This window comes from Felis catus, chromosome E2, assembly GCF_018350175.1.
Source record: "Felis catus isolate Fca126 chromosome E2, F.catus_Fca126_mat1.0, whole genome shotgun sequence".
Lineage (NCBI taxonomy): Eukaryota > Metazoa > Chordata > Mammalia > Carnivora > Felidae > Felis > Felis catus.
The window spans coordinates 3409030-3435102 of NC_058382.1; the positions used below are offsets into that span (position 1 = coordinate 3409030).

The 26073-nt window shown below is 45.8% G+C and overlaps 2 protein-coding genes across 9 annotated transcripts in view; one reads left to right on the forward strand and one right to left on the reverse strand.

The window, feature by feature from the left end:
- Positions 1-873: 873 nt before the first annotated feature.
- On the forward strand, positions 874-24533 carry GP6 (glycoprotein VI platelet). 8 transcript variants are annotated; one of them, XM_045046355.1, is made up of 9 exons: positions 878-1022; positions 1307-1411; positions 5280-5315; positions 5482-5714; positions 8172-8456; positions 14695-14748; positions 17813-17872; positions 21482-21532; positions 22048-23012. In XM_045046355.1, exons 4-9 carry the CDS (start codon positions 5495-5497, stop codon positions 22281-22283), a joined length of 906 nt encoding a protein of 301 aa, XP_044902290.1. In that variant the 5' UTR covers positions 878-1022; positions 1307-1411; positions 5280-5315; positions 5482-5494; the 3' UTR covers positions 22284-23012. The 8 variants fall into 8 exon arrangements, 7 of the variants coding, with proteins under 7 accessions (XP_044902291.1, XP_044902290.1, XP_044902289.1 ...); XR_006590503.1 differs by lacking the exon at positions 1307-1411 and adding an exon at positions 23811-24533 and having other exon boundaries at positions 5445-5714; positions 22048-22340; XM_045046354.1 differs by having other exon boundaries at positions 879-1022; positions 5445-5714.
- The window catches only part of NLRP2 (NLR family pyrin domain containing 2), a 37070-nt gene continuing 35521 nt past the window's right edge, over positions 24525-26073 (reverse strand). The window contains 1 exon segment of the mRNA XM_045046350.1: positions 24525-24892. Coding sequence (XP_044902285.1) covers positions 24754-24892 — 139 coding nt within the window. The 3' untranslated portion in view covers positions 24525-24753.

Here is a 26073-nt window from a genome sequence, read left to right on the forward strand (position 1 = left end):
TTTTAATGTTTGTTTATTTTTAAGAGAGAGAGAGAGAGAGAGAGAGAGAGAGAGAGAGAGAGAACAAGTGGGGGAGGGGCAGAGAGAGAGGAAGCACAGAATCTGAAGCAGCCTCCAGGCTCCAGGCTGTCAGCGCAGAGCCCAACGCGGGGCTTGAACCCGTGAACCATGAGATCATGACCTGAGCCAAAGTTGGATGCTCAACCGACTGAGCCACCCGGGTGCCCTGTGCACCTAAGTTTATCTTGCCTTTGGAGTCCCTGAATGATCTAATCCAGTGGTTCTCGACTGGACGTGAATTTGTCCTCCAAGGGACAGGTGGCAATGTCTAGATATTTGCAGGTTGTCACAACTGGAGAGAGTGTTGTGCTGGTGATATCTAGTGGATGGAGGCCAGGGATACTGCTGAACTTCCCAGAAGCACAGGACAGCCCGTCCCTACATCGACAATCACCTGGTCCAAATGTCAATAGCACCGAAGTTGGGATACCCTGTATATATAACCTCTATGATAAACTCATCAGCCTCAGCATTTTGCACTCTCGACTCCAGCCACACTGTTCATGTCCTGGTTACGCGAAAATGCCAAGCTCTTTGCCTCATCGAGGCTTAGGGGCATGCTAAACATGCTGCTATTCCTTCGTGAAAACTTCTTACCGCCGGGTATAATCTCAAATGTCCAACGGAAAGCTCCATGAAACCATCCCGTGAAGGAGATCCTTCAGCTAGCCTTCCATCTCAATGCCTCAGGAGGCAGACACAGTACAACCATGGGCTGGTGGGAGGAGATAAATGAGCTTCTGCGAGCTTGTGAGCAAGTCACGCTACTGAGGGGACGGCTCCAGCTTGATGAGCCGCAATTAGGAAAGGCCAGGCTGCTGGGGGAAGGGAAGAGAGGGTTCTGGATCCTCACCACATCCTGTGTCTCTGCTCCCACTCCCTGCAGCGTCCCTCCTGGGCTACAGAGCTCTGGACGGGCTGAAGGACCATGGCCCCGTCCCTGTCTGCCCTTCTCGGTCTCGGTGAGTCCTGAGGGCTGTTCTGGGAAATGCCGCGGGACAGACAGTGGGCTATGAGACTCAGAATGTTTTAAAAAATTGGATCGGAAATGGATTTCAGGGCAATTCAGGGGACCTATGAGGGCGCCTTCCTTTGTTGGGTGGGAAAACAGGGCCCCAGGGAGGTGGTGTTTGTTACTCTGTTATATTCTCTTCATGGCTCGGTTGGGAACGGTACGGGTCTTCTGCTTGGGGTTCTAACTTTGTCTCTATGTACCATGTTTTAAAAATGGACTTGGTGACATCAGGACTAGATTCTGTCAGCAAACCCTGCAGCACTGGAGGAAATAATCCTGCCATTCGCAACAACACAGATGGACCTTGAGGCCACGATGCTAAGCGAAATAAGCCAGGTGCAGAAAGAAAACACTGCATGATCTCATATATATGTGGCACCCCAGAAAGTCTAGCTCACTAAGGTAGAGAGAGTAGACCAATGGTTGCCGGGGGTTGGGTGGGGGGGAAACAAGGAGGTAGATGGACAGAGAACAAACTTCCAGTTATAAGATGAATGAGTTCCTATTTCTCCAGAAGAACGTTCTTGCTAAAAGGACAGAGGCTCCAAGGGGCCAAGCAGGAAGGAACAGCTGTGTTCTGGGGATAAGAAAACGCCATGAGCGCAAACCGCCTGTCAGTCATTCGTTAACACACCCTCATGTAACACTTACTATGGGCTGGGTGTTATTCCATGGGTTTTTTTTTTTTAATGTTTGTTTATTTATTTTTGAGAGAGAGAGAAAGCACAAACTGGGGAGGGTAGAGAGAGAGACAGAGACAGAGAGAGAGAGACAGAGAGAGAGAGAGGGCAAGCAAGCACGGAATCCAAGAACCACGAGATCATGACCTGAGCCGAAGTCAGAAGCTTAAACAAATGAGCCACCCAGGTGCCCCTCGACTAATTTTTTTTTAGTCAGTTAGCTTAACAATTATATTAATGTTCACCTATCTCATCTTTACTCTGGTATATGTTATAGCTCAGACCCGAGCCGAAGTCAGACGCTCAACCGACTGGGCCCCCCAGGCGCCCCACCGACTCCAATTCTTATCAGACACCATGCAGGCAGATCTCAATGTGCAGTGTGGGTAGATTCTTCTATTTCAGGAGCTCTGTAGTGCTTGCTTAAAAGCATAAAATCCTTAGGATCATTCAAAGCCAATGCAGACTGGCCTTTCACTGCTGTCCTACATGAACCAGCTGTATTTATTTATTTATTATAATTTTTTCAATGTTTAAAAGTTTATTTATTTTTGACACAGAGAGAGACAGAGCATGAGCAGGGGAGGGGCAGAGAGAGACAGCGAGAGACAGAATCCAAAGCAGGCTCCAGGCTCCGAGGTGTCAGCACAGAGTCCGACGCGGGGCTCGAACTCACGGAGTGTGAGATCATGACCTGAGCTGAAGTCGGGCACCCGACCGACTGAGCCACCCAGGTGCCCCCGTGTTTTGTTTTGTTTTGCTTTGTTTTTTTTAAGCAGACATTTAACTCACCTCTTCCCCACAGCAGTCTGACTAGGTAGGGGCTATTATTACCTCCATTTTATGGAGGAGAACACTGAGGCCCAGAGGGATTAAGGAACTTGCTTAAGGTCGCATATCTAGAACTTGAATAAACTCAAGAATCTGGTGCTGTGTTCACATTCTTTACCACTAAAATATGCTGCTGGTGTTAGAATCTACAGTCCAGGACAGTGGACAGGAGACTGTCTCTACAGGCTGATCTATAAAGTGGGGCTAACAGCGGTCCCTAACCGGTAGGATTGCCGTGATTCAGAGTGCATACAGGAAGCGCTCAGAAGGGCACCTGGAACACCTCCAGTCACGTTAGGAGGTTGCAGGGAAACCCATGGAGAGGCTGAGAGGGGCTTGTGTCTTGGGCAGTGGACAAAGATGTGGGTACAGCGTAGGAATAGGGAGCAGAACCCGGGGCTCAGAGGGGAGCTGGAGATAAGCAGTCATCCGCTGAGCCCTGGAGTCAGGGATCATCCAGGTTCAGCCATTTCCCATCTGTGTGAGCTGAGAGAAACTGCGTCCCCTCTCTGTCCAGCTTCCTTATGTTTATAATCAAAACGATAACTACTCCCCCTTCTAGTGTGTGCACATGTGTGCATGAGTGTGTGCGTGTGTGTGTGTGTGTGTGTGTGCGTGCGTGCGTGCAAGGATAAGGGTTACCAGGCAAAACACAGCAAATCTCAGGGAAATTTAATTTCAGAAAAACAACAAATAATTTTTTTAAGCCTACGTATATCCTATGCATCTCATGGGTCACACTATAAAAAAATATTCACGGTTTTTCTGGAATTCACATTTAAGCGAGAGTCCTATGTTTTTATTTGCTAAATTTGGCAATACTGGTGAGACTAAAACAGGAAATGCTACCAACTCAGCCAAAAGATTAAAGGAAAAAAAAAAGAGTCTTAGCTTGAGAGAAAAAAGGCAGCTGTTCAATGTAGAGAAGGTACAAGGAAAATGGAGGAAGGAGCCTCTGAGGGAGAAAGCGGAATTCATAGATTATGCAGGTTGACAGGTGTATAAAATTACATGGGAGACTACTGGGAACCGTGTAAAGAATCAGACACTAGGGGGGCGCATGGGTGGCTCAGTCGGTTAAGCATCCAACTTCAGCCAGGTCACGATCTCGCGGTCCGTGAGTTTGAGCCCTGCATCGGGCTCTGTGCTGACACCTCAGAGCCTGGAGCCTGTTTCCAATTCTGTGTCTCCCTCTCTCTGACCCTCCCCCATTCATGCTCTGTCTCTCTCTGTCTCAAAAATAAATAAACATTTAAAAAAATTTAAAAAAAAGAATCAGACATTAGGGTCAAGGAAAACTACGAGGATGGACATAAGCCAGGCAAATAGTGGCTCTAGGAAAAATATACAAGGCCAATACTACAATCCTCAGGCATGAATAATATTTGTACACTCATAATAACGCAATTATACTTAAAAGTTTACTTATTCATTTTGAGAGAGAGACACACAGCATGAACGGGAGAGGGGCAGAGAGAGATGGAGAGAGAAAATCCCAAGCAGGCTCTGCTCTGTCAGTACAGAGCCTGACGCAGGGCTCAAACTCACGAACCATGAGATCATGATTGAGCCGAAATCAACAGTCGGGCACTCATCTGACTGAGCCACCCAGGTGCCCCCCCCCCCCCGGGATATGGGTTAAAACAGTGGGGAATCCATGATTAACACACCTCCAGATCTCTTGACAAGATATAATGCCACAGACCCCATCTGTATCTAATGCACAGCATGCTGATAAAGCCAATGATGCTGTGTTGCAGAAAATCCTAAGGTTTCTCACCACAAAAAAAGAGAAATGGTAATTATGTGACATGATGGAGGTGTTAGCTAACAATGTGGAGGTAATCATTTTGTGATATATAAATGTATCAAATCAACACACACATACACACACACACACACACCCCTTCAATTTATACAATGTTATATACCCTGCATACAGCGCCCTTTTCAGAGAGAAGGTAATTCTCTTTAGGGTTGTCAAAAGTGTGTGCATTAGGAGCAGGGCAAGGAATCTCTGGCTGGCTTTTTAAAAATTGTGGTTGGAGAGCCTGGGTGGCTCAGTCGGTTGAGCGTCCGACTTTGGCTCAGGTCATGATCTCCCAGCTCGTGAGTTCGAGCCCCGCGTCAGGCTCTGGGCTGACAGCTCGGAGCCCGGAGCCTGCTTTGGATTCTGCGTCTCCCTCTCTCTCTGCCCCTCTTCTCCTTCACACTCTGTCTCTCTCAAAAATAAATAATAAAAACACTAAAAATATAAGGATTGTGGTAAAATAACAAACTTAGCATAAAATGTATCATTAATAACATTTACTACATTCACAATGTATACAACCTCCACCGCCACCTCTATCTTGTTGCCAGACGTTGTTACCACTCTCAAAGGAAACGGTGTCCGTGATAATCCCCTTTCGATTCCCCCGCCCCCAGCCCCTGGCAACCGCACACCTACTTTCTCTGTCTGGGCAGATTTACTTATTCAGCACGCTTCAGGTAAATGGAACCCTACAATATGCAGCCTTTTATGGCTGGCTTCTTCCGGCCCTTAAATTATGTGTGTGTGTGTGTCCTCAAAAAAAAAAAAAAATGAGGACAAGAGAAAATTAATGCATGCAAATGTCTTACCACCTGCTCTGCAGGTGTTGAGTGTGGGCTCTGCGAGGTCCTAGCGTTTGGTCCTTTTCTTCTCTGCTCAGGGCTGTGTCTGGGGCAGGTGGTGCAAAGTCAGCAGGGTGAGTCCTGGATCCCTCTGGGTTCAGCCTGCACGGGGAAGGGGCGGGGGGGGGGGCAGGGTGAGGGCCCCGGGGGGAGGAGGGGTCTGTTTGGAAGGCGCCCTCCACCAGGCTGCCCTTCCCTTCCAGTCTCTCTGCCCAAGCCCTCCCTCCGTGCCCTGCCTAGCTCCCTAGTGCCGATGGAGAAGCCGGTGACCATCCAATGCCAGGGGCCTCCGGGTGTGGACCTGTACCGCCTGGAGAAGCTGAGGTCTGGGAAGTATAAGGATCAGGCCGTCCTCTTCATCCCGGCCATGAAGCAAAGTTTCGCCGGGTGCTACCGCTGCTCCTACCAGAACGGGACCCGCTGGTCTCCCCCCAGCGACCGGCTGGAGCTGGTGGCTACCGGTACTTGGATGGGTGTGTGTGTGTGGGGGGAGGGGGTGGCTGCACCTGTGGCCTCGGGGCTCCAGGAAGGCCAAAAGGGGGATGGTAATGACAGTGAACCCCGAGTCCCAGGGGCCCCGGATTAGTTAGGATGGGGCGAGTAGGGCCCTAGCCTTGCCCAGGACATTTAGGGGAGGTGCCGACCGCCCGCGGTGATCCTCATAATATGTCTATGTAATATCTTTTTTTTTTTTTTAATGTATTAAAAAAATTTTTTTTTAACGTTTATTTATTTTTGAGACAGAGAGAGAGACAGAGCATGAACGGGGAGGAGCAGAGAGAGAGGGAGACACAGAATCCGAAGCAGGCTCCAGGCTCCGAGCTGTCAGCCCAGAGCCCGGCCTGGGGTTTGTACCTATGAACTGGGGGATCATGACCTGAGCCGAAGTCGGTGGCTTAACCCACTGAGCCACCCAGGTGCCCTCATATCATGCTTTAAGTCAAGGCAGAACCTGGCAGTGTGTTTTCAAGCCATATCTGAGCCTGATGCAAAAGGAAACGGGTGTAGGCTCTAGCCACATTCTAATGCATTTTTATTTTTTGATGGCATAAAGTGTTTGCAGCTTAGGGTTTTATTTCTAATGTATTTTTTAAATGGTTCTATTCCAAATAGATTTTGAAAATATCATTGCTGAGTTTGCTTCCACGAAAGCCAGGAGAGTCTGATGATAATAAATTCTTTTTTTGGGGGGGTGGGGTGGGGGGAGGAGAGTGGTACAAATGAAATTAACAGAATAATTCATGAGTTTTAATAACTTGGTTTTTCAGTATTTTTTTCTTTTTTTTTTCTTTTTTTTTAAATTTTTTTTTCAACATTTATTTATTTTTGGGACAGAGAGAGACACAGCATGAACGGGGGAGGGGCAGAGAGAGAGGGAGACACAGATACGGAAACAGGCTCCAGGCTCTGAGCCATCAGCCCAGAGCCTGATGCGGGGCTCGAACTCCCGGACCGCGAGATCGTGACCTGGCTGAAGTCGGACGCTTAACCGACTGCGCCACCCAGGCGCCCCTTCAGTATTTTTTTCAACTATGTTAATAGTGTGGAAAAAATTAACCATAGAAATACACAAAAGTGGGGCGCCTGGGTGGCTCAGTTGGTTGAGCGTCCGACTTCGGCTCAGGTCACGATCTCACAGTCCGTGAGTTCGAGCCCCGTGTCGGGCTCTGGGCTGACGGCTCAGAGCCTGGAGCCTGCTTCCGATTCTGTGTCTCCCTCTCTCTCTGCCCCTCCCCCGTTCGTGCTCTGTCTCTCTTGGTCTCAAAAATAAATAAACGTTAAAAAAAATTAAAAAAAGAAATACACAAAAGTGTTTTGAACCTTTTGCCTCAGGCTCCACTAGGCACAGTTGGAATCTTTGTTTAAAATCTTGATATTTTGTTCACTATGAGTTATTTGCATTAATTTTGGTTTGACGAATGCATTGAAATATTATTTACCTTCATTGCTGAGGGGTTTTTTTTGGCACCCCTTTAAACTTTGCATAGCCTAATCCCTGAGCCAGTGCAGTGGTCCGTATGCCCCACGCAAGGGTACCCGCTTTGCTTTTGGGGCTGACTCAAATGCTACCTTCAAATTAAGTATATCCCTTCCTATTTACAGTTGCCCCCAAGTTTAATTTTTTCATGTTTATTTATTTTTGAGAGAGAGAGACAGAGGCAGAGAGACAGAGGGAGACACAGAATCTGAAGCGGGCTCCAGGCTCTGAGCTGTCAGCACAGAGCCCGACGTGGGGCTCGAACTCATGAACAGCAAAATCACACCCTGAGCTGAAGTCAGATGCTTAACCAACTGAGCCTCCCAGGCGCCCCTCTGCCACTTAGTATATTATGGTTTTGGGCAAGCTATTTAGCGTCGTACTCCCAAGTTCCCTTTTTAAAACCGGGGTATTCATCGCGACGAATTCACATGCTTTTGTGAGGCTTCAATGAGGCGATATGAGTCATAAGCTTGGAATGACCCCTGGAAGCTGGCATTTTGATACAGGTTTACAACATAGACAGTGTTCTGTAACCCTGGCTTGCAGTGTGAGGTGAGCTTCAGTCATTTTGTTACCACCATCATAGTTGGGGAGCTGGCGATCCAGTAGGTACTCTGCTAAACGCTTGATACATAATGCTTCATCCAGCCATGCCCATTTTATACTAAAGAACACTGAGGCACAGAGAGAGGGGGAGACTCATCTCCAGGCGCCCCCCCCCCCAAGCTCCTCGGTGACAGAACCAGGATTTGAGCCCGGGGAACTGTGATGTGACTCTGGTCACACTCCCTTAAACTTTTTGTGAGCAGGTAGCAGGGCGAGTGCGTTCTCTAGGAAGGAAACACCTGCCAAGTTCCCTAGTTCTTAGGAGGTGGGGGGACCTTCCCACACTCAGGCCTGACACGCTGGCCACTGTCTTTAATACCAGAGCTCTCTTTTTCTTCCCCAGAAGTTTATGCCAAGCCCTCGCTTTCAGCCCAGCCTGGCCCGGCCGTATCCCCAGGAGGGGATGTCACTCTACAGTGTCGCAGCCAATACGGTTTTGACCAATTTGCTTTATACAAGGAGGGGGACACTGGCCCCTACAAGGGACCTGAGAGGTGGTACAGGGCCGATTTCCCCATCATCACAGTGACTGCTGCCCACAGTGGGATCTACCGATGCTACAGCTTTTCCAGCCGACACCCATACCTGTGGTCAGCCCCCAGCGACCCCCTGGAGCTTGTGGTCACAGGTGAGGGAGGTACAGACCCCGCCTTTCTTCCGCAGCCCTTGCAAACTCTGCTGGAAGTTCCGGGGGGAGGGACCAGCAGGTGCACAGGAGGTGGGAGGCCACCAGAAGTCTGAGGCTTTGGAGGGTGTATTCATTTCCTAGAGCTGCTTTAGCAAATCACCACTAATCCACTGGCTTAAAATAGCCCAAATGAATTTATTTGTCATGTGTATTTATTTATTGGGGGGGGGGGGAGGGAGAGAGAGAGAGAGAGAGAATGAATACAGAGCAGGCTCCGCACTGCCAGCACAGAGCCTAACGCGGAGCTTGAACTCACAAACTGTGAGACTGTGACCTGAACCGAAATCAAAAGTCAGACTCTCAGCCGACAGGGCCACCCAAGTGCCCCCCACAAATGTATGATCCCCTTACGCTTCTGGAGGTCAGGTCCCAAATGGGTCTCACTGGGACAAAACAAAGCCGTCAGCTGGGCTGTGTTCCTTCCAGAGGCCCCAGGGAGGAATCTCTCCCCTGCCTCTTCCAGCTGTTAGAGGCCCCTGCATCCCTTGGCTCCCGTGGTCCCTCCCTTTATCATGCTTTATCAGTGCAGCATCTTCAGTCTCTGACTCCTTCAGTCTGACTCCTTCAGTCTCAGACTCGTCTGCCCCTCTCCCCCTTCTGCTTCCACTTTTAAGGACACTGCGATTACACTGGGTCCACCTGGATAATCAGGATAACCTCTGCACCCCGACATCCTTAAGTGCACCTGCAAAGTCCCATTTACCATGCGAGGTGCCGTATTCACAGATGCTGGGGGTTAGGACACGAGCATATTTGAGAGGTTGTTATTGTCTCTACTACAGAGTATATACACTAGAAAAAATAATTCTTCATACTGCAGAGAATGCCTTGTGTCTCATCTAGGTTTCAAAACAAACTTAAAACACACACACACACACACACACACACACACACACACAAGCAAGTAGCAGCAAAAAAACATAGGGAAGTGACTTAAAAAATGTCTGTGTTCCAGGAAGGAAACTTTGACTCCCTTCACACAGGTACCTTCCTTTCAGCCTTTCTTATTCGTAATAGTCGAAGTGCAAGGTATCTTTACGACAAAGCCTGCCGCTATGCCCTTTGCATCAACTGATGCAAATGTAAAAACCATTGTTGATATTCTATGTTCACCACTGTTTTATGGTTATGTGCCTTCCCAAGTATCGAAGCAACTGAATTATTTAAAGTTTGTTTACCTATCTATCATCTATGTATGTATGTATGTATCTATCTATCTATCTATCTATCTATCATCTATGTATATGTATGTATGTATGTATGTATGTATGTATCTATCTATCTATCTATCTATCACCTATATTTAAATTCAAGTTAGTTAACATACAAGGTAGTCTTGGCTGCAGGAGAACTCAGTGATTCATCTCTTACTTATGACACCCAGCGCACATCCCGAAAAGTGCCCTCCTTAACGCCCATTTATTTAAAAAAAAATCTCTAATAATCTCAAGCCCCATCATGGGGCTTGAACTCACCACTGGGAGACCAAGAGTTGTGTCCTCTTCTGACTGAGCCAACCAGGCACCCGGCAACTGAACTATTTAACATGCACCGATGTACAAAAGACTAATGATTCTATCTATTAGCGAGGGGAAGATTCTTCTCCTTCTGGTCCTCAGTGGATGAATAAAGTTAATACAGGGTAAAATGAAAATGTATTTGTACTCAGACTTATTTTCATTGAAATCTAGCTAGTGAGGTCATTATTCACTACAAATTGCCTTCCATTCTTTTTTTTTTTTAGTTTAAATTTTAGTTAACATACAGTGCAATATTGGTTTTGGGAGTAGACTTTAGTGATTCATCACTTACAACACCCAGTGTGCATCCCAGCAAGTGCCCTTCTTAATGCCCATCAGCCGTCTAGCTCATCCCCCACTAACCTCCTTCCATCAACCCTGTTTGTTTTCTATCGTTAAGAGTCTCTTGTGGTTTGATTCCCTCTTCTCTTCCCTCACCCCTTTACCATCTGTTTATCGGTTTTGTTTTTAAATTCCACATATGAGTGAAATCACAGAGTATTTGTCTTGCTCTGATGGACTTGTTTCACTTAGCATCATACACTCTAGTTCCATCCATGTTGTGGCAAATTCTTTTTTTTTTTTTTTTTTTTACAGCTGTGTTATTGAGGTATGGCTTTTAGACCTAAAAGGTTACCCCTTTTGGGACGCCTGGGTGGCTCAGTCGGTTAAGTGTCTGATTTTGGCTCAGGTCACGATCTCACGGTTCATGAGTTCAAGCCCCGCATCGGGCTCTGTGCTGACAGCTCGGAGCCTGGAGCCTGCTTTGGATTCTTTTTTTTTTTTTTTTAAATATTTATTTATTTTTGAGACAGAGAGAGACAGAGCATGAACAGGGGAGGGTCAGAGAGAGGGAGACACAGAATCTGAAACAGGCTCCAGGCTCTGAGCCATCAGCCCAGAGGGGCTCGAACTCACGGACCGCGAGATCGTGACCTGGCTGAAGTCGGACGCTTAACCGACTGAGCCACCCAGGCGCCCCGCCTGCTTTGAATTCTGTGTCTCCCTCTCTCTCTGCCCCTCCCCTGCTCCTGCTCCATCTCTCTCTCTTTCAAAAATAAATAAACATTAAAATTTTTTTTTAAAAGTTACCCTTTTTAAGTGTCCATAGTTTTTAGTAAGTTCACGGAGTTGTGCAACCATCACCACAATCCAGTGTTAATCCACTTCCATCACCTCTGAGGGGTCTCTGGAGCCTGTGTGTAGTTGTTTTCCATGCAACCACAAATCTACGTTCTAGTTCTATAAATCTGCCTTTTTTTTTGGGGGGGGGGAGTTTCACATATATGGAGTCCTATAACATGCAGCCTTTTGTGACTGGCTTACTTCACTCAGCCTAATGTTTGTGAGTTTCGTGCGCATTGTAGCAGGTGTCTGTCTTTCATTCCTAAAGCGTGCCTCTTTCCAAAGAGGACAGCGTAGTTCATAAAGAAAATGGGGTATATAACACACAATGGAAGAGCTGTCACGCAGCCTTTAAAAGGAAGGCGATCTTGGCATGTGCTCCAGTATGGATGAACCTGGAGGCTGTCACACCACGTCAAGTAAGCCAGTCGCACAAGGACATATACTGTCTGGTTCCACTCACATCAGGCACCTAAAAGTAGTCAGCATCATAGAGGCAGAGAATGGAAAGGGGGTTGGCAAGTCAGGCGAGGAGAGAAGGGGAGTTAGTGTGCAATGGGCACAGAGTTTCGGTTTTGACAGATGAAAGAGTTCTGAGACTTCCCGCACGACAATGTGAATGTACGTAATACCACTGACTATACACTTAAATGTTTAAGATGGTACATTTAATGCTAAGTGATTGTAACTGCCCTTAAAACAACACGAACATTCAAAGGAAGACACTTCTGCGTTTTTGCTGTAATACTCAGAGGCATTTTCTTCTAAGTATTGGTGTCCTTTCCACCACATGCCTCCTACCACATCTTTTTTTTTTTTTTTTTTTTTTAATGTTTATTTTTGAGAGAGAGACGGAATCTGAAGCAGACTCCAGGATCTGAGCTGTCAGCACAGAGCCTGACATGGGGCTCGAACCCACGAACCATGAGATCATGACCTGAGCTGAAGTCAGACGCTCAACCGATTGAGCCACCCCGGTGCCCCTCCTTTAACTTTTTTAATTAAACAAACGTAAAAATGGAGATATAAGGGACGCGTAACACTGTATAAGATGTTAGAGCAAGATGATTTGATACATTTATATATTGCAACACGATTACCACCGGAGCATTAGCTAACCTCTCCATGCCCTCACATAATTGCCTTTGCTTCTTTGTGGTGAGACCATTAAAGAACTAACCTCTTGGCAACTTTTCTGTAACACGGTGCTGCCGACAGTAGGCTGTGCATTAATCTCCAGGAGGTATGTTTACTTACCGGTTGTGGTTTGCAAGACTTTATACCTTTGCCCTCTTTTGAGCGTTTGCCAAACCACAGCCAAGAGGAATTCTTTCAGAAGAGCTTGTCAAAATCAGATGATGGTCATCCCTTTGCTTGACTCCCTGGCACTCACCCCTCTCCAAGCCCCTCCTTTGCCTGATTGCCTGACCTACTGCCCCTCCCTCATTTACTCTGCTCTAGATATGCCAGCATCTTGGTTTTTTTCAAACACTCTTTTTAAATTGAAGAATTGACATACGATAGTGTGTTAGTTTCAGGTGTACAACATAGTAATTTGACACTTGTATGCATTATGCAATGGCCACCACGATAAGTCTGGTTACTGTCTGTGACCATATAAAGTGGTTAGGATAGTATTGACTACATCCTATCTTGCTTTTCCTTGAATATGCAGGCTCGTTATGTCCTCAGGGACTTTGCACTTGCTGGGACACTTTCTCCAGATATTCTTTTATTTTTATTTATTTTTAAATGTTTATTTATTTTTGAGAGAGAGAGAGAGAGACAGAACCTGAGTGGGGGAGGGGCAGCGAGAGAGGGAGACACAGAATCCGAAGCAGGCTCCAAGTTCTGAGCTGTCAGCACAGAGCCCGACGTGGGGCTGGAACCCACGAACTGTGAGATCGTGACCTGAGCCCAAGTCGGACGCTTAACCGACTGAGCCACCCAGGTGCCCCGCCCAGATATTCTTACGGCTCACTCCATTTCTCCTTCAGGCCTTCAATCAAAAGTCCCATTCTTGCCTCTCTGATGCACTCTGCTACCTTCTCTGCCTTAATTTTTCTCCATGGCATCCACACCTGTGCATACATCATACTGATTTAGGGTGTTTATCATCTGTCTGACCCCGCCTCCTGGAATGTAAGCTCCAGAAAGACAGACGTTAACTTCTGTTTTCTTTTCCGCTGTATCCCCACCACCACCAATAGCTCCCAGAACATAGCAGGCGCTTAGCAAACATCCACCTGTTTTAAGTGTACAATTCAGTGGTGTTTAGTAAATTTACAGAGTTGTGTGGTCACTACCACAATCCACTTGTAGAGTATTTCCACCACCCTGTAACATCCCTCATGGCCTTATGCAGGCACTCCCCACTGCTCATTCAGCCCCAGGAAACCACTAATCCTCCTGCCTCTATAGATTTTTTCCTTTTTTGGGTCCCTGTTCACTTATTGCTTTTTTTTTATTTTTTTTAATTTTATTTATTATTTATTTTTTTTTATTATTTAAAAAAATTTTTTTTTCAAAGTTTTTTATTTATTTTTGGGACAGAGAGAGACAGAGCATGAACGGGGGAGGGGCAGAGAGAGAGGGAGACACAGAATCGGAAACAGGCTCCAGGCTCCGAGCCATCAGCCCAGAGCCTGACGCGGGGCTCGAACTCACGGACCGCGAGATCGTGACCTGGCTGAAGTCGGACGCTTAACCGACTGCGCCACCCAGGCGCCCCCACTTATTGCTTTTTTAATTGCATATATTTCAAAAGTGCCTATGCTGTGGCTGGTGCTTTGCTGGGGACTGCTTGAAACTCTATATGGTATTTCTCTCTCTCTCTCTCACACACACACACATATATACACACAGACACCTAATACTTACATATAGTAATTAGAGCCAACACTCTTCGAGATGCATCCAGCACAACATGTATAGTCGTGACTGTGATGTGCGTTATGAATTAGACGTACGTGGTGCTGTTAGGAGCTAAAGAGGAAGCAGTTTGGGAAGGTTTCTCTGAATAGTCAATGTTTGATGTGGATCTCAGGGCAGAGGAAGAGGTAACCAGGTGGGTGGAGTAGTGAGATGGGCTGCAGGCATATAGGGTCGTGTGAGCAAATGTCCTGGGGTGGAAAGGGGCTGTGTCTTGTTATACAGCCATCACCCTTTCTCCCTGTATGTATCGCCTCCCCCGTCCCCACATGTATCCATAGCTTCTGCCTCTTTATCTGCTTTTCCAGGACACAAGAGTCAGTTTTACTCCAAGGGACGAAGCAAGGTGCAGATCACAGAGATCCAGGGAAAGGGACAGAACAGGGGTTCGAAGAGCAAGGAAGGCAGCTACAGGGGTTTTCATTATTAATTAGCCCCCGAATGTGCTAGGTGTGCTATTTAATACCCGTGACAGTCCAGTGATGTGACCTTTCTCATATTCCTTTTCTAGGTGAGGAAACTGGGTCACAGAAATGCTTCATTATTTACTCAGGACCCACAGCTGACACAGCACAGAAGTCTCTCTTTTTCTGATTTCCTAGGGACTTCTGCGACCCCCGGCTGGTTACCCACAGAACCACCTTCCTCTGTGACAGGTAAATTCTGGAGGATTCATCCTGGTGTCTGGGGTATAGACCCACAGACCCCGTCTTTTCTTTCTCCCCTTTATCTGTATTTCTTAATTTTTTTTAAATTTTTTTTAACGTTTATTTATTTTTGAGTCAGAGAGAGACAGAGCATGAACGGGGGAGGGTCAGAGAGAGGGAGACACAGAATCGGAAACAGGCTCCAGGCTCTGAGCTGTCAGCACAGACCCTGACGCGGGGCTCGAACTCACGGACCGCGAGATCATGACCTGAGCTGAAGTCGGCCGCTTAACCGATTGAGCCACCCAGGCACCCCTCTGTATTTCTTAATTTAATTCACTTGTCTCTTTCACACATTTGATATATTTAAAAATTGCTTATTTCTGCCTATAAAGAAGGCGAGTATAATAATATATGTAACAATATTAGATAGGCATTTTTTAAAAATGTTTTTTTTATTTATTTTTGAGACACAGAGAGACAGAGCACAAGCAGGGGAGGGGCAGAGAGAGAGGGACACACAGAATCCGAAGCAGGCTCCAGGCTCCAAGCTGTCAGCCCAGAGCCTGACTCAGGGCTTGAACTCATGAACTGCCAGATCATGACCTGAGCTGAAGTCGGACGCTTAACTGACTGAGCCACCCAGGCGCCCTTCCTGGACTCTAGTTTTTGAGTCTCTGATTCCATTGGCCAGTGGTTCTCAAAGATTAGGAGGTCTGAGAATCACCTGGAGGTGATCTAGGTTTCTGGACCCCATGAGTTCCTGATTCAGAAGGTCTGCAGTGGGGCCCAATTATGTCCATTTCTGACACTTTTCCAGGTGATACTGATGCTGCTGATCTGGGGATGTCACTTTGAGAACCATTGGATTAAAGTTTGTGTGAGCCATAGTGTGCCCCCATCTTCAAAGGCATCTCAGTGGATTCCAGTGTGTAGGATACCCGCCTGTGCCTTAAGAAATTGTACATCAGGCTGTGACATCTCTAGCGTTCCCTGTGTGTTGGGGATAGACCCAAATCCCAAGGAATAGAGGCAGGCTGAAAAGAGCCAAGGAGGAGAAGAAAGTGCTGATGTGTGGTTGAGAACAATATGGGGGCTGTCATGCCAAATGGGGCACACTGTGTGTGTGTGTGTGTGTGTGTGTGTGTGTATTTCTCATTGGAATTTTAAAACTTTTGAGATGTAGTTCCACAAGAAGTTACAAAGGCAATACAGAAAGATTTCATGTATCCTTTGCCTATCTTTCCCCGGTGGTTACATCTTGCATAATTGTAGTTCGACATAAAAACTGGGAACCTGACCCTGACGCAATATTTGTATTCAGTTCTACAGCAATGTATCACATGTGTAGATCCGTGTAACCACCAATGCACTCAAGATACAGAACTATTCCATCCTGGAAAGATATCCCTGAGGCTATCCCTTTGTACTTACATGCACCCTCTCCCCTCCTACCCCTGGCAAGTGCTAGTTTGTTCTTCTTCTTAATGTCATTTTGGGAATGTTTCGCATAAATGGAAAGGTCCACATAGCATGGAATGTTTTGAGGCTGGGTTTTCTCACTCAGCACGATGATCTGAGGTCCACCCAAGTTATTATGATTATCAACAGTGTGTTCATTTTTATGGCTGAGTAGTATTCCATGATATGCACATACCGCCTGTTTAATCTAAATTCAACCCAAAATTTATTTCTTTAATTAAAAAATTTTTAACATTTATTTATTATTGAGAGACAGAGAGACACAGAGCATGAGCAGGGGAGGGGCAGAGAGAGGGGGAGACACAGAATCCCAAGCAGGCTCTGAGCTGTCTGCACAGACGTGGGGGTCGAACTCACGAACTGTGAGATCATGACCTGAGCCGAAGTCGGACGCTTAACTGACTGAGCCACCCAGGCGCCCTGACGACCCAAAATTTATTAATGAAACTCACAGGAAGAGAAATAACGGAGAACCCATAATATCCAAGCTCTTTTTATACCACAGATAGGCGAGCATAAGCTAGGCTTTGATAAGCTGACTCTGCCATGATAAAGGACCTCGGAGACTTTCCCCACCCTCAATAGGAGTTATATATTTATAGGTTGAGGGGTTTTAGGAAATATTTTGGTGCCCATGGAATCGGGAATGTCCCTGGTTGAGAAAATGACCTTAGGGGCGCCTGGGTGGCGCAGTCGGTTAAGCGTCCGACTTCAGCCAGGTCACGATCTCGCGGTCCGTGAGTTCGAGCCCGGCGTCGGGCTCTGGGCTGATGGCTCAGAGCCTGGAGCCTGTTTCCGATTCTGTGTCTCCCTCTCTCTCTGCCCCTCCCCTGTTCATGCTCTGTCTCTCTCTGTCCCAAAAATAAATAAACGTTGAAAAAAAAATTAAAAAAAAAAAAAAAAGAAAATGACCTTAGGAGGGAGGGGAGCCTCTTCTGCTCAGAGACTGGTATCAGCCACTGAGCTTGCACAGACCTACTGATCCATTTCCTATGTTTTTAGTTGAGTTGTAACTCACATACCATGAAATTCATCATACCCACCAGAATGGTAATCAATAATAATAATAATAATAATAATAATAATAATGCACAGCAGTGTTGGTGAGGATGTGGAGAAACTGGAACTCTCAGACACTGCTGGTGGGAATAAAAAGAGCCACGGCTGCCATGGAAAATGGTCCAGCAGCTCCCTCAGGAAGAATTATCACATGACCTTATCACAGAACTACCACAGGACCCAGCTATTTCACTTGTTGGGATATAGCCCCCCCAAAATTTAAAAATGAAAGATGTTCATTCACACAAAAACTTGTACATAAATGCTCATAGCAGCATTACTCATAATAGCCAAAAAAGAGGAAATAACATAATGCCCATCGATGGATGAATGGATCCATTTCTTACTAAGCCACTGATAGAAAACAACATGTTCTTACAGCCCTTCTGTGTTTGTTTCTCCTCAGTGTCTGTACAAAGTGTGTCAGAGAAAGGGGTTGCAGGAAGCCCAAATATCTCAGAAGGGGTATGGAGTGTAGGGACTCACTGGGAAGACCTGACGTGATCCACTGTCTTATTACCCTCTTGCTTAGAATTCCCAGAAGCCTCCAGGAAACTGAACATCTCATTTATCAACAAAGGCTCCACAACTGGTGAGTAACCAGGCACTCAGAGCCCAGCAGAAAAGAGTATGAGAACTGGTTTCTCTCTCATCATCTAGGGCCGTGGGCTTTTAGTCTGCTTCAGGAAACCACCTGACTTGTCCAAGGAAAATCCTCGGTCTGAGGATCAAGGATGGGATAGAGGTGGGCTCTGAGCTTCGGGACAGAGGAGCATTCTGGATAATGTGGCCGTTTCAAAGATGGCGGAGCCAAGGTTATGATGGGAAAACCATCACTCATTCCTACACACTGCTCTTCTGACTTTGCTGTGGTCCATGTGTGTAATCTTGTTTCCTATAGCTCAGTGCATCCTCTTACTAACGCAGTCCCACACAACATGCTTCCCTCATGCTGTAGTTCTCTTTCCCCTCGCTTTTCCTGGAAAAAGTCTCCATTTCCATAGAGACAGAAAACCTTGGCCGATCCCCTGAGGACAGGTTAGATATCTCTGCTCTACCCAACTCTAGCTCTCTGGTAGACTCCTGAGGCCAGCAAGTTCTTTCTAACACCCTGGTGAGATTCTCCACCATCCTTTTTCAAAATAGCCTTCTGGGTTCCTGAAGATGATGAGAAGGAAAAACAGGCAGAAGGTTTATTTGAGGAAATTATAGCTGAAAACTTCCCTAATCTGGGGAAGGGCACAGACATTGAAATCCAAGAAGCACAGAGAACTCCCACTGAATGCAACAAAAGCTGGCCATCACCAACACATCATAGTCAAATCCACAAAATACACAGAAAAGGAAAGAATCCTAAAAGCAGCAAGGGAAAAAAAGTCCCTACCCTACAAGGGAAGACATCAGGTTCGCAGATCTGTTCACAGAAACCTGGCAGGCCAGAAAGGAGTGGCAGTATATATTCCATGTGATGAATGCTTGTGGAAAATATGCAGCCAAGAATACCCTATCCAGCAAGGCTGTCATTCAGAATACAAGGAGAGAGAAAGTGTTTCCCAAACAAAAACTGAAGGAGTGAGTTTGTGACCAGTCAACCAGCCCTGCAAGAAATATTAAAGGGGACTCTTTGAGTCGGGGCGGGGGGGGGGACCCAAAAGTAACAAAGACTACAAAAGGCCAGAGAACATCACCACAAACATGAAATCCACAGATAACACAATGGTGCTAAATTCGTATCTTTCAGTACTCACTCTAAACGTCAATGGACTAAATGCTCCAGTCAAAAGACATAGGGTATCAGAATAGGTAAGAATACAAGACCCATCTATATGCTGCTTACAAGAGACTCATTTTAGAGCTAAAGACACCTGTATATTGAAAGTGAGGGAATGGAGAACCACCTATCATGCTAATGGTCATCAAAAGGAAGCTGAGTAGCCATACTTATATCCAACAAATTAGATTAAAACAATTTTTTTTAATGTTTATTTATTTCTGAGACAGAGAGAGACAGAGCATGAGGGGGGAGGGGCAGAGAGAGAAGGAGACACAGAACCCGAAGCAGGCTCCAGGCTCTGAGCTGTCAGCTCAGAGGCCGACGTGGGGCTCGAACTCACAGACCGTGAGATCATGACCTGAGCTGAAATCGGACGCTCAACCAACTGAGCCACCCAGCTGCCCCCAACGAACTAGATTTTAAACCAAAGACTGTAGTAAGAGATGAAGAAAGGCACTGCATCATATTTAAGGGGTCTATCCAACAAGGTCTAACAATTGTAAATATTTATTCCCCCCCAACTTGGAAGCACCTAAATATATAAATCAATTAACAACAAACATAAAGAAATCATTGATAATAATACAGCAATAGGAGGGGACTTTAACATCCCACTTACAACACTGAACAGATCATCTAAGCAGAAAATTAAACTATTAAACTATTAAACTAGTCTCAAACTATTAAAAAATATATAAATGGAAGGAAAACTTCCAAACTCCTTCTACAAGGCCAGCATTACCTTTCTTTTTAAAATTTTTATTTTTGAGAGAGAGAGAGAGAGAGAGAGAGAGAGAGAGAGAGAGAGAGAGAATATGAGCAGGTGAGGGGCAGAGAGAGAGGGAGACACAGAATCTGAAACAGGCTCCAGCCTCTGAGCTGTCAGCACAGAGTCTAACATGGGGCTCAAAGCCACAAACTGTGAGATCATGACCTGAGCTGAAGTCAGATGCTATAGCATCTAAAATTAACAACTCAGGAAACAATAGATGTTGGCAAGGATGCAGAGAAAGGGAAACCCTCTTGCACTGTTGGTGGGAATGCAAACTGGTGCAGCCACTCTGGAAAACAGTATGGTGGTTCCTCCAAAAGTTAATAGTAGAACTACCCTATGATTTACAAATTGCACTACTAGGTATTTATCCGAAGGATATAGGAGCGCTGATGCAAAGGGGGCACATGCACCTTAATGTTTATAGCAGCACTATCGACAATAGCCAAAATATGGAAAGAGCCCAAGTGTCCATCAACTGATGAATGGATAAAGAAGATGTGGTATACATACACAATGGAATATTACTCAAAGATAAAAAAGAACGACATCTTGCCATTTGCAATGATGTGGATGGATTTAGAGTGTATTATGCTAAGAGAAATAAGTCACAGGAAGACAGATACGTGATTTTACTCATGTGTGTAATTTAACAAACAAAAACAGATGGACATATGGAAGCGAAAAAAAGAGAGAGGGAAACAAACCATAAGAGACTGTTAATAACAGGGAACAAACTGAGGGTTGATGGGGGGGGATGGGCTAATGGGGGATGGGCATTAAGGAGGACACTTGTTATGATGAGAACTTGTTATAGGTATGTGATGAATAACTAAACTGTACTCCTGAAACCAATATATTGCACCATATGAAACTGGAATTTAAAAAAAAATTAAAAGAAAATCCTTCTGAATTCCTAATCACCCTTAGGATATAGCTCAGGTTTCTCAGGTTAATGTTCAATGCTTTTAAATCCAATGCCGTTAGATCAGCCACTGTTGATTCCTTCAGTCTTCACTCCTCATGCAAACCTCAGCCATACAGAGTCAGATGAAGCTCTTCTGGGTACTCAACATCTCTCCGTGACCCTGCACCCAAGCCACTAGCTTTGCCTTTCCTTCCATTTCCTCATGGCTTCAGTCCCTCAGGAAACCTTTTCTGACACTGGGTTATGCAGTTTCCTCTGTCCTATGGACTACCCATTACACCGATTTTCACAGTATATTAAAACATGCACCTGTCTGATGAGTACAGCTGAACACCTGGAAAGTCCCTGGGGATACTTGTGGAGTGACAGTAGGAGGGCTAGCATGTATGGGGTGTTTATGATATGTCAAGCACTGTGCCTCATGCTGTTATTACTGTTATTGGCTTAATGTTCACATTAACCTGTGATGCATTATAATTATTTTCACTGGACAGATGGAATAACTGACTCAAGACGTTGAGTCACTTGGGAGAGGCTCCACATCTAATTCGTGACAGATCTGGGGTTCAAATCTGGATAGCCTGACTCTGTAGTTCATGTTTTTCTTATAAGCCATGAGGTTTTGCCTCCCAAGTGCATATATTCAGGATAGGGGCAGGAACAGGGCTGGAGGAGATGGTCTCATCTCTTTAAACTCCCCCCCCCCCCCACCCTTTTTGACTCCCAGAGCCTTCCAGGAATATCACCATCTTTCCAAAGGGGTCAGACTCTCCAATTGGTGAGTAACGGGTCCTCCCTGGACCCTCCCCATTCCCATTCCTGTGTCTTCCCCTAAAGCTGACTGCTTTTCCTGTATGATGGCTAAGGCTCTATGATCTTGGGTCCTGGCGGGTAAAATATTAAGGGTAAATATCAGCACTTGGAACTCAGAATTGATCATTAACATCGGGGGGGGGGAGGTTGAGATTTTCTAGAGGATCAGAGAAGGATAAATTCCATCCATCTCTTCTTCTACCCCTTGTAACAATCTTTTCTTCTGCAATTAGCCAAATAACCAGAGAGCGACTGTGTGTGGGGAGGGAAAGTATGGGAAGAAGTGGTGTTTAGAGAATAAGTATCCAGCCTTGGTGAGGAGGGGAGGGGGCCTCTAGTAAGGAGACTGGCATTGTAGGTAGCAGAGAATAATAGGATCTTAGATGAGGGTTATGGCTACGAGGAATGCAAGATGTCCCTTGAAGCGGGTCCTGAAGATGGGCTTTTATCACCTGCTCTAATTTCTCTTCTCTCCTCCAGGTCTTGCCCAGCAGCACTACACCAAGGGCAATCTGGTCCGGATATGCCTTGGGGCTGTGATCCTAATACTCTTGGCAGGGTTTCTGGCAGAAGACTGGCACAGCCGAAAGAAACCCCTGCTGCACTTGGTCAGAGCTGTCCACAGGCCACTCCCACCCCTTCCGCAAACCCAGAAGCCACACAGTTGGCAGGACAAGGGTCGACCAGATGGCTATACCCATGGGTGCCACAACTAGAACCCCAAGGCTTGGCTCTATCTGTGAGACAGGGATTGTGGAGACCGTGTGTGGAACGTAAGATCAAGAGGGTAGGGGCTGTGGAGAAGGAGGGCCATGGGGCCCCTCCTTGGTGCCCCATCAAAGAGCTGTTGAGCCAGTATCTATGGCTTTCTGAGGACTCCCTTCACTAGGGATTAGACGTATCTAGAGGATGCTACCACCTCCTTGCTCCTATCTGGCACATTGTGGATCTAACGGGAACACCACACTGACCTTTTCCTTCAATCTTTTCTGATACATGTTCTGGATTGACCTCCAATGTCCTCAACACTCACAGCTGACCTTGTTCTATCCTCTGCACAAAACCCTCCCACACTTCCCCGTTAGCCCCTGTGCTTTCTCCGCATATCCACGAATATAAACCTATAGCTCAGATGGTTAATTCAGACTAGTACTCATTTCCTGAGCCCAGCAGCTTAGCTTCTCTCCTAACCAGAAACATCTGGTCACATGTGTGAGCACTCAGGTCTTGCCCCACCATACCCATGCCTTCCCACCCTGAGATGTCCTTCTCTTTGGTCCCAAATGCCATTTCCTTGGACCTGGTCTCTGGATTCATCAATTTATGGTCACATCCTCCTCCTATCTTGCTCCATAGTTAATAACCACACTCACAGATGGGGCACCTGGGTGGCTCAGTTGGTTAAGTGTCCAACTTCGGCTCAGGTCATGATCTCACAGCCCATGGGTTTGAGCCCCACAACAGGCTCTGTGCTGACATTTCTCTGCCCCTCTCCCACTCTCTCTCTCGTCTCACACGCGTGCACACACACACACACACACACACACTCACTCTCTCTCTCTCTAAAATAAATAAAAATACTAAAAATAATTAAAAAAAAACAACCACACTCACAGAATCTCTAACTCACAGGAGGAATGGGCAGAGCATCTGTCCCTAAATTAATGTACACAGGCTACTCAGTTTCTTTTCCCTTAAAGGGGGGTTGGCTAGATTACAGTGGATGTCAACCTTGGGACATCTTGCACAGCATCTGAAGATATTTGGGGGCAAGGGGAAATGCTGGTATTTAGCGGGTAGAGGGTAGAGATGCTTTTCTTTCTCTTTCTCTCTCTTAACAGAACATACTCTTGGTGAGAGATACACTTAAGGTAACAAAGGATTATCTGGTCCCAAGTGTCAATAGCGCAGATCTTGAGAAACTCTTGACTAGCAGACACTGAGGTTCCTTCCTAGCTTTTAAAGAATAGTATGCCTCTATTTCTTCTTCTTTTTTTAAAGCATTTTAGAAAAAATGTTTATTTTTGAGAGAGAGCGCGAGCAGGGGAAAGGCAGAGAGAAAGGGAGACACAGAATTGGAAGCAGGCTCCAGGCTCTGAGCTGTCAGTGCAGAGCCTGATGCGGGGCTCAAACTCCTGAACCGTAAGATCATGACCTGAGCTGAAGTCAGACACTTAACTGACTGAGCCGTACAGGCGCCCCTCTATTTCTTCTTTTAACAACCCCATCTGCTCCTACTAAAGGCACTCACGAAACCTCAGACCCTGAGAATGAAGATGCTCTAGGAAAAACCTACACCCAGCTGAACAAGAGGCCTTGAGACAGAAACAGAAGGAAGGAAACCTGTGGGAAAGTCCAGGAACCCACCCTGTATGCAGTGACATCACAGAGATGATACACAAGCACGTTCAAGGGCGGTTTGAAGGGGACATCTGGGAACGTGGTGTATATGGTGAGAATGATGAACCGATGAACCCCGGGGATGAAACAGGAAGTAGGATGACTGAAAGAGTAATTGACAAATTAGCGCTTAATAAAAAAGTGATTCTTAACAATTAATTGCCTTAAGGAATTTTGGGATTCTGTAGGTCACAATGAAATAAGGAGGGCTAGATGGGGAAGGGCTACGCACACCATGAACTTATGTTTTCTGTAAGGGGGGAATTATTAAAAAGTTAATAACAGCAATGATGTGATCATATATGTGCTTCATTGAAGTGCTTAAGAATGCTACAAAATATCGTAGGATTTGTAGGAGAAATACTCTTGATGAGGAAGACCTATAGACAGCTATCCATGCAGGTCAAGAAATGCCAGAGCCAGGCAGTGACTGGCAAAGTGAGCGGACCGATGGGATCACAAACATGTCTGTCCCCTTTCCCTGCTGGGTTAGGTTCTCCCCAAATTAAGTATCGTGTGTCTAAGTTTGGTCAGAATCCATTAATAAACATAACCTCTTTCATGAATGCTTTCACCTTTATTTCTCTTGATAGACTCGAGATATAGACATTCCACCCATAACAGGGGTAAGTCACTTGTGTGTGCTTTATGGAAGCCAAAGGCACCCCCCCAAGGCTAAAAGAACATCTGGCCCCATAGCTAACATCACTGAGAGGGCTCAGAAGAAGTTCCCCCATCACCTTGACAACCTCAGACTTTACTGGAGAACCAAGAACTCCAGGGGATTCAGAAAATGAAGTCATGTGAAGAAGGTCGGTTATTGTTTGGATCTTGCTTATCACTCTCAATGGTCAGTTGTGGGTCACTTTCTTGGACTTCTTTCAGCAGCTTCTGGATTCGAGGATCAGATTCATCTATCCTCAACCTGGAGGTGCAGTGGGAGTGAAAAGAAGGTTTCTTGTTGTTTCAAGGAGGCTAATTCCAAATGCCCAAGAGCCTGCAAGTGTCACGCTTTAGAAGAGAGGCAGTCTTTATTGATTATTCTGTGCCGCAAAGTAGGGATCCATATTGATTTGATAGGGAACAAGAGATAATTCCAGGTTAACACCGTAATGGCTTTAAGATGCCTGCATGATCTCAGATGATTCTCATATTATTCTCGGAGAGACAGAACTAAATCACAGACATTTCCATCAATTCCAACACCTACCTACTCCACAGCTCATGTTGGCAACTTCTATTTGGTGGACCCAGGACGAGACATACACACTTGAACCAAGTCAGTAAGACCAGACTTGTGTCTCCTTTGACATGACATTAGCTGATCACCACCTTTATTTGACCTGTGATAATAGCAGCCTCATTTGTAGGATTCACCTTTCGGTAACCAGATTCATTCATGGGCATGGGGAATGGGGTGGGGGAAAGGGAATAATTAAAGCAAAAATATGTATAAAAGTAAGAGCCTGAAGATATTAGCTGCCATGTTTCTTGTTGGCATTGTAGTCCTGGTTTTCTTAGTGTGCGTGTGTGTGTGTGTGTGTGTGTGCGTGTGTGTGTGTGTGTATACAGGACTACAATGCCAACAAGAAACATATATGTATTTTAAGTAATCTCTATACCCAATGTGGGGCTTGAGCTCATGTCCCAAGATCAAGAGTCATATGCTCTACTGACTGAGCCAGGCAGAAACCCTTGGTTTTGCTAGCTTATTAACCAATTTTTTTGTTTTGCTGTTTAAGGGTCACAACACAATCAAGGCTTGAGTTTTATGTTCTGGAGATCTAATGTACAGCTTGGTGACAGTAATACTGTATTGGGTACCTGAAATTTGCTATGATAGTAGATCTTAGGTGTTCTCACCACACACACACACACACACACACACACACACACACACACACAAAGGTAAAACTCTATGAGGTGATGGATGTGTTAATCAGCTTGATGATGGTGATGATTTCATAATGTTTTTGTATATCAAAATCACAATCAACATAACTTTGGCTAAAGTAAGGGCCAAAATGTCCATCGATGGTGAATGGATAAAAAAGATGTGGTGTATGTATGTGTGTGTGTGTGTGTGTGGGGGGGGTATACATATAC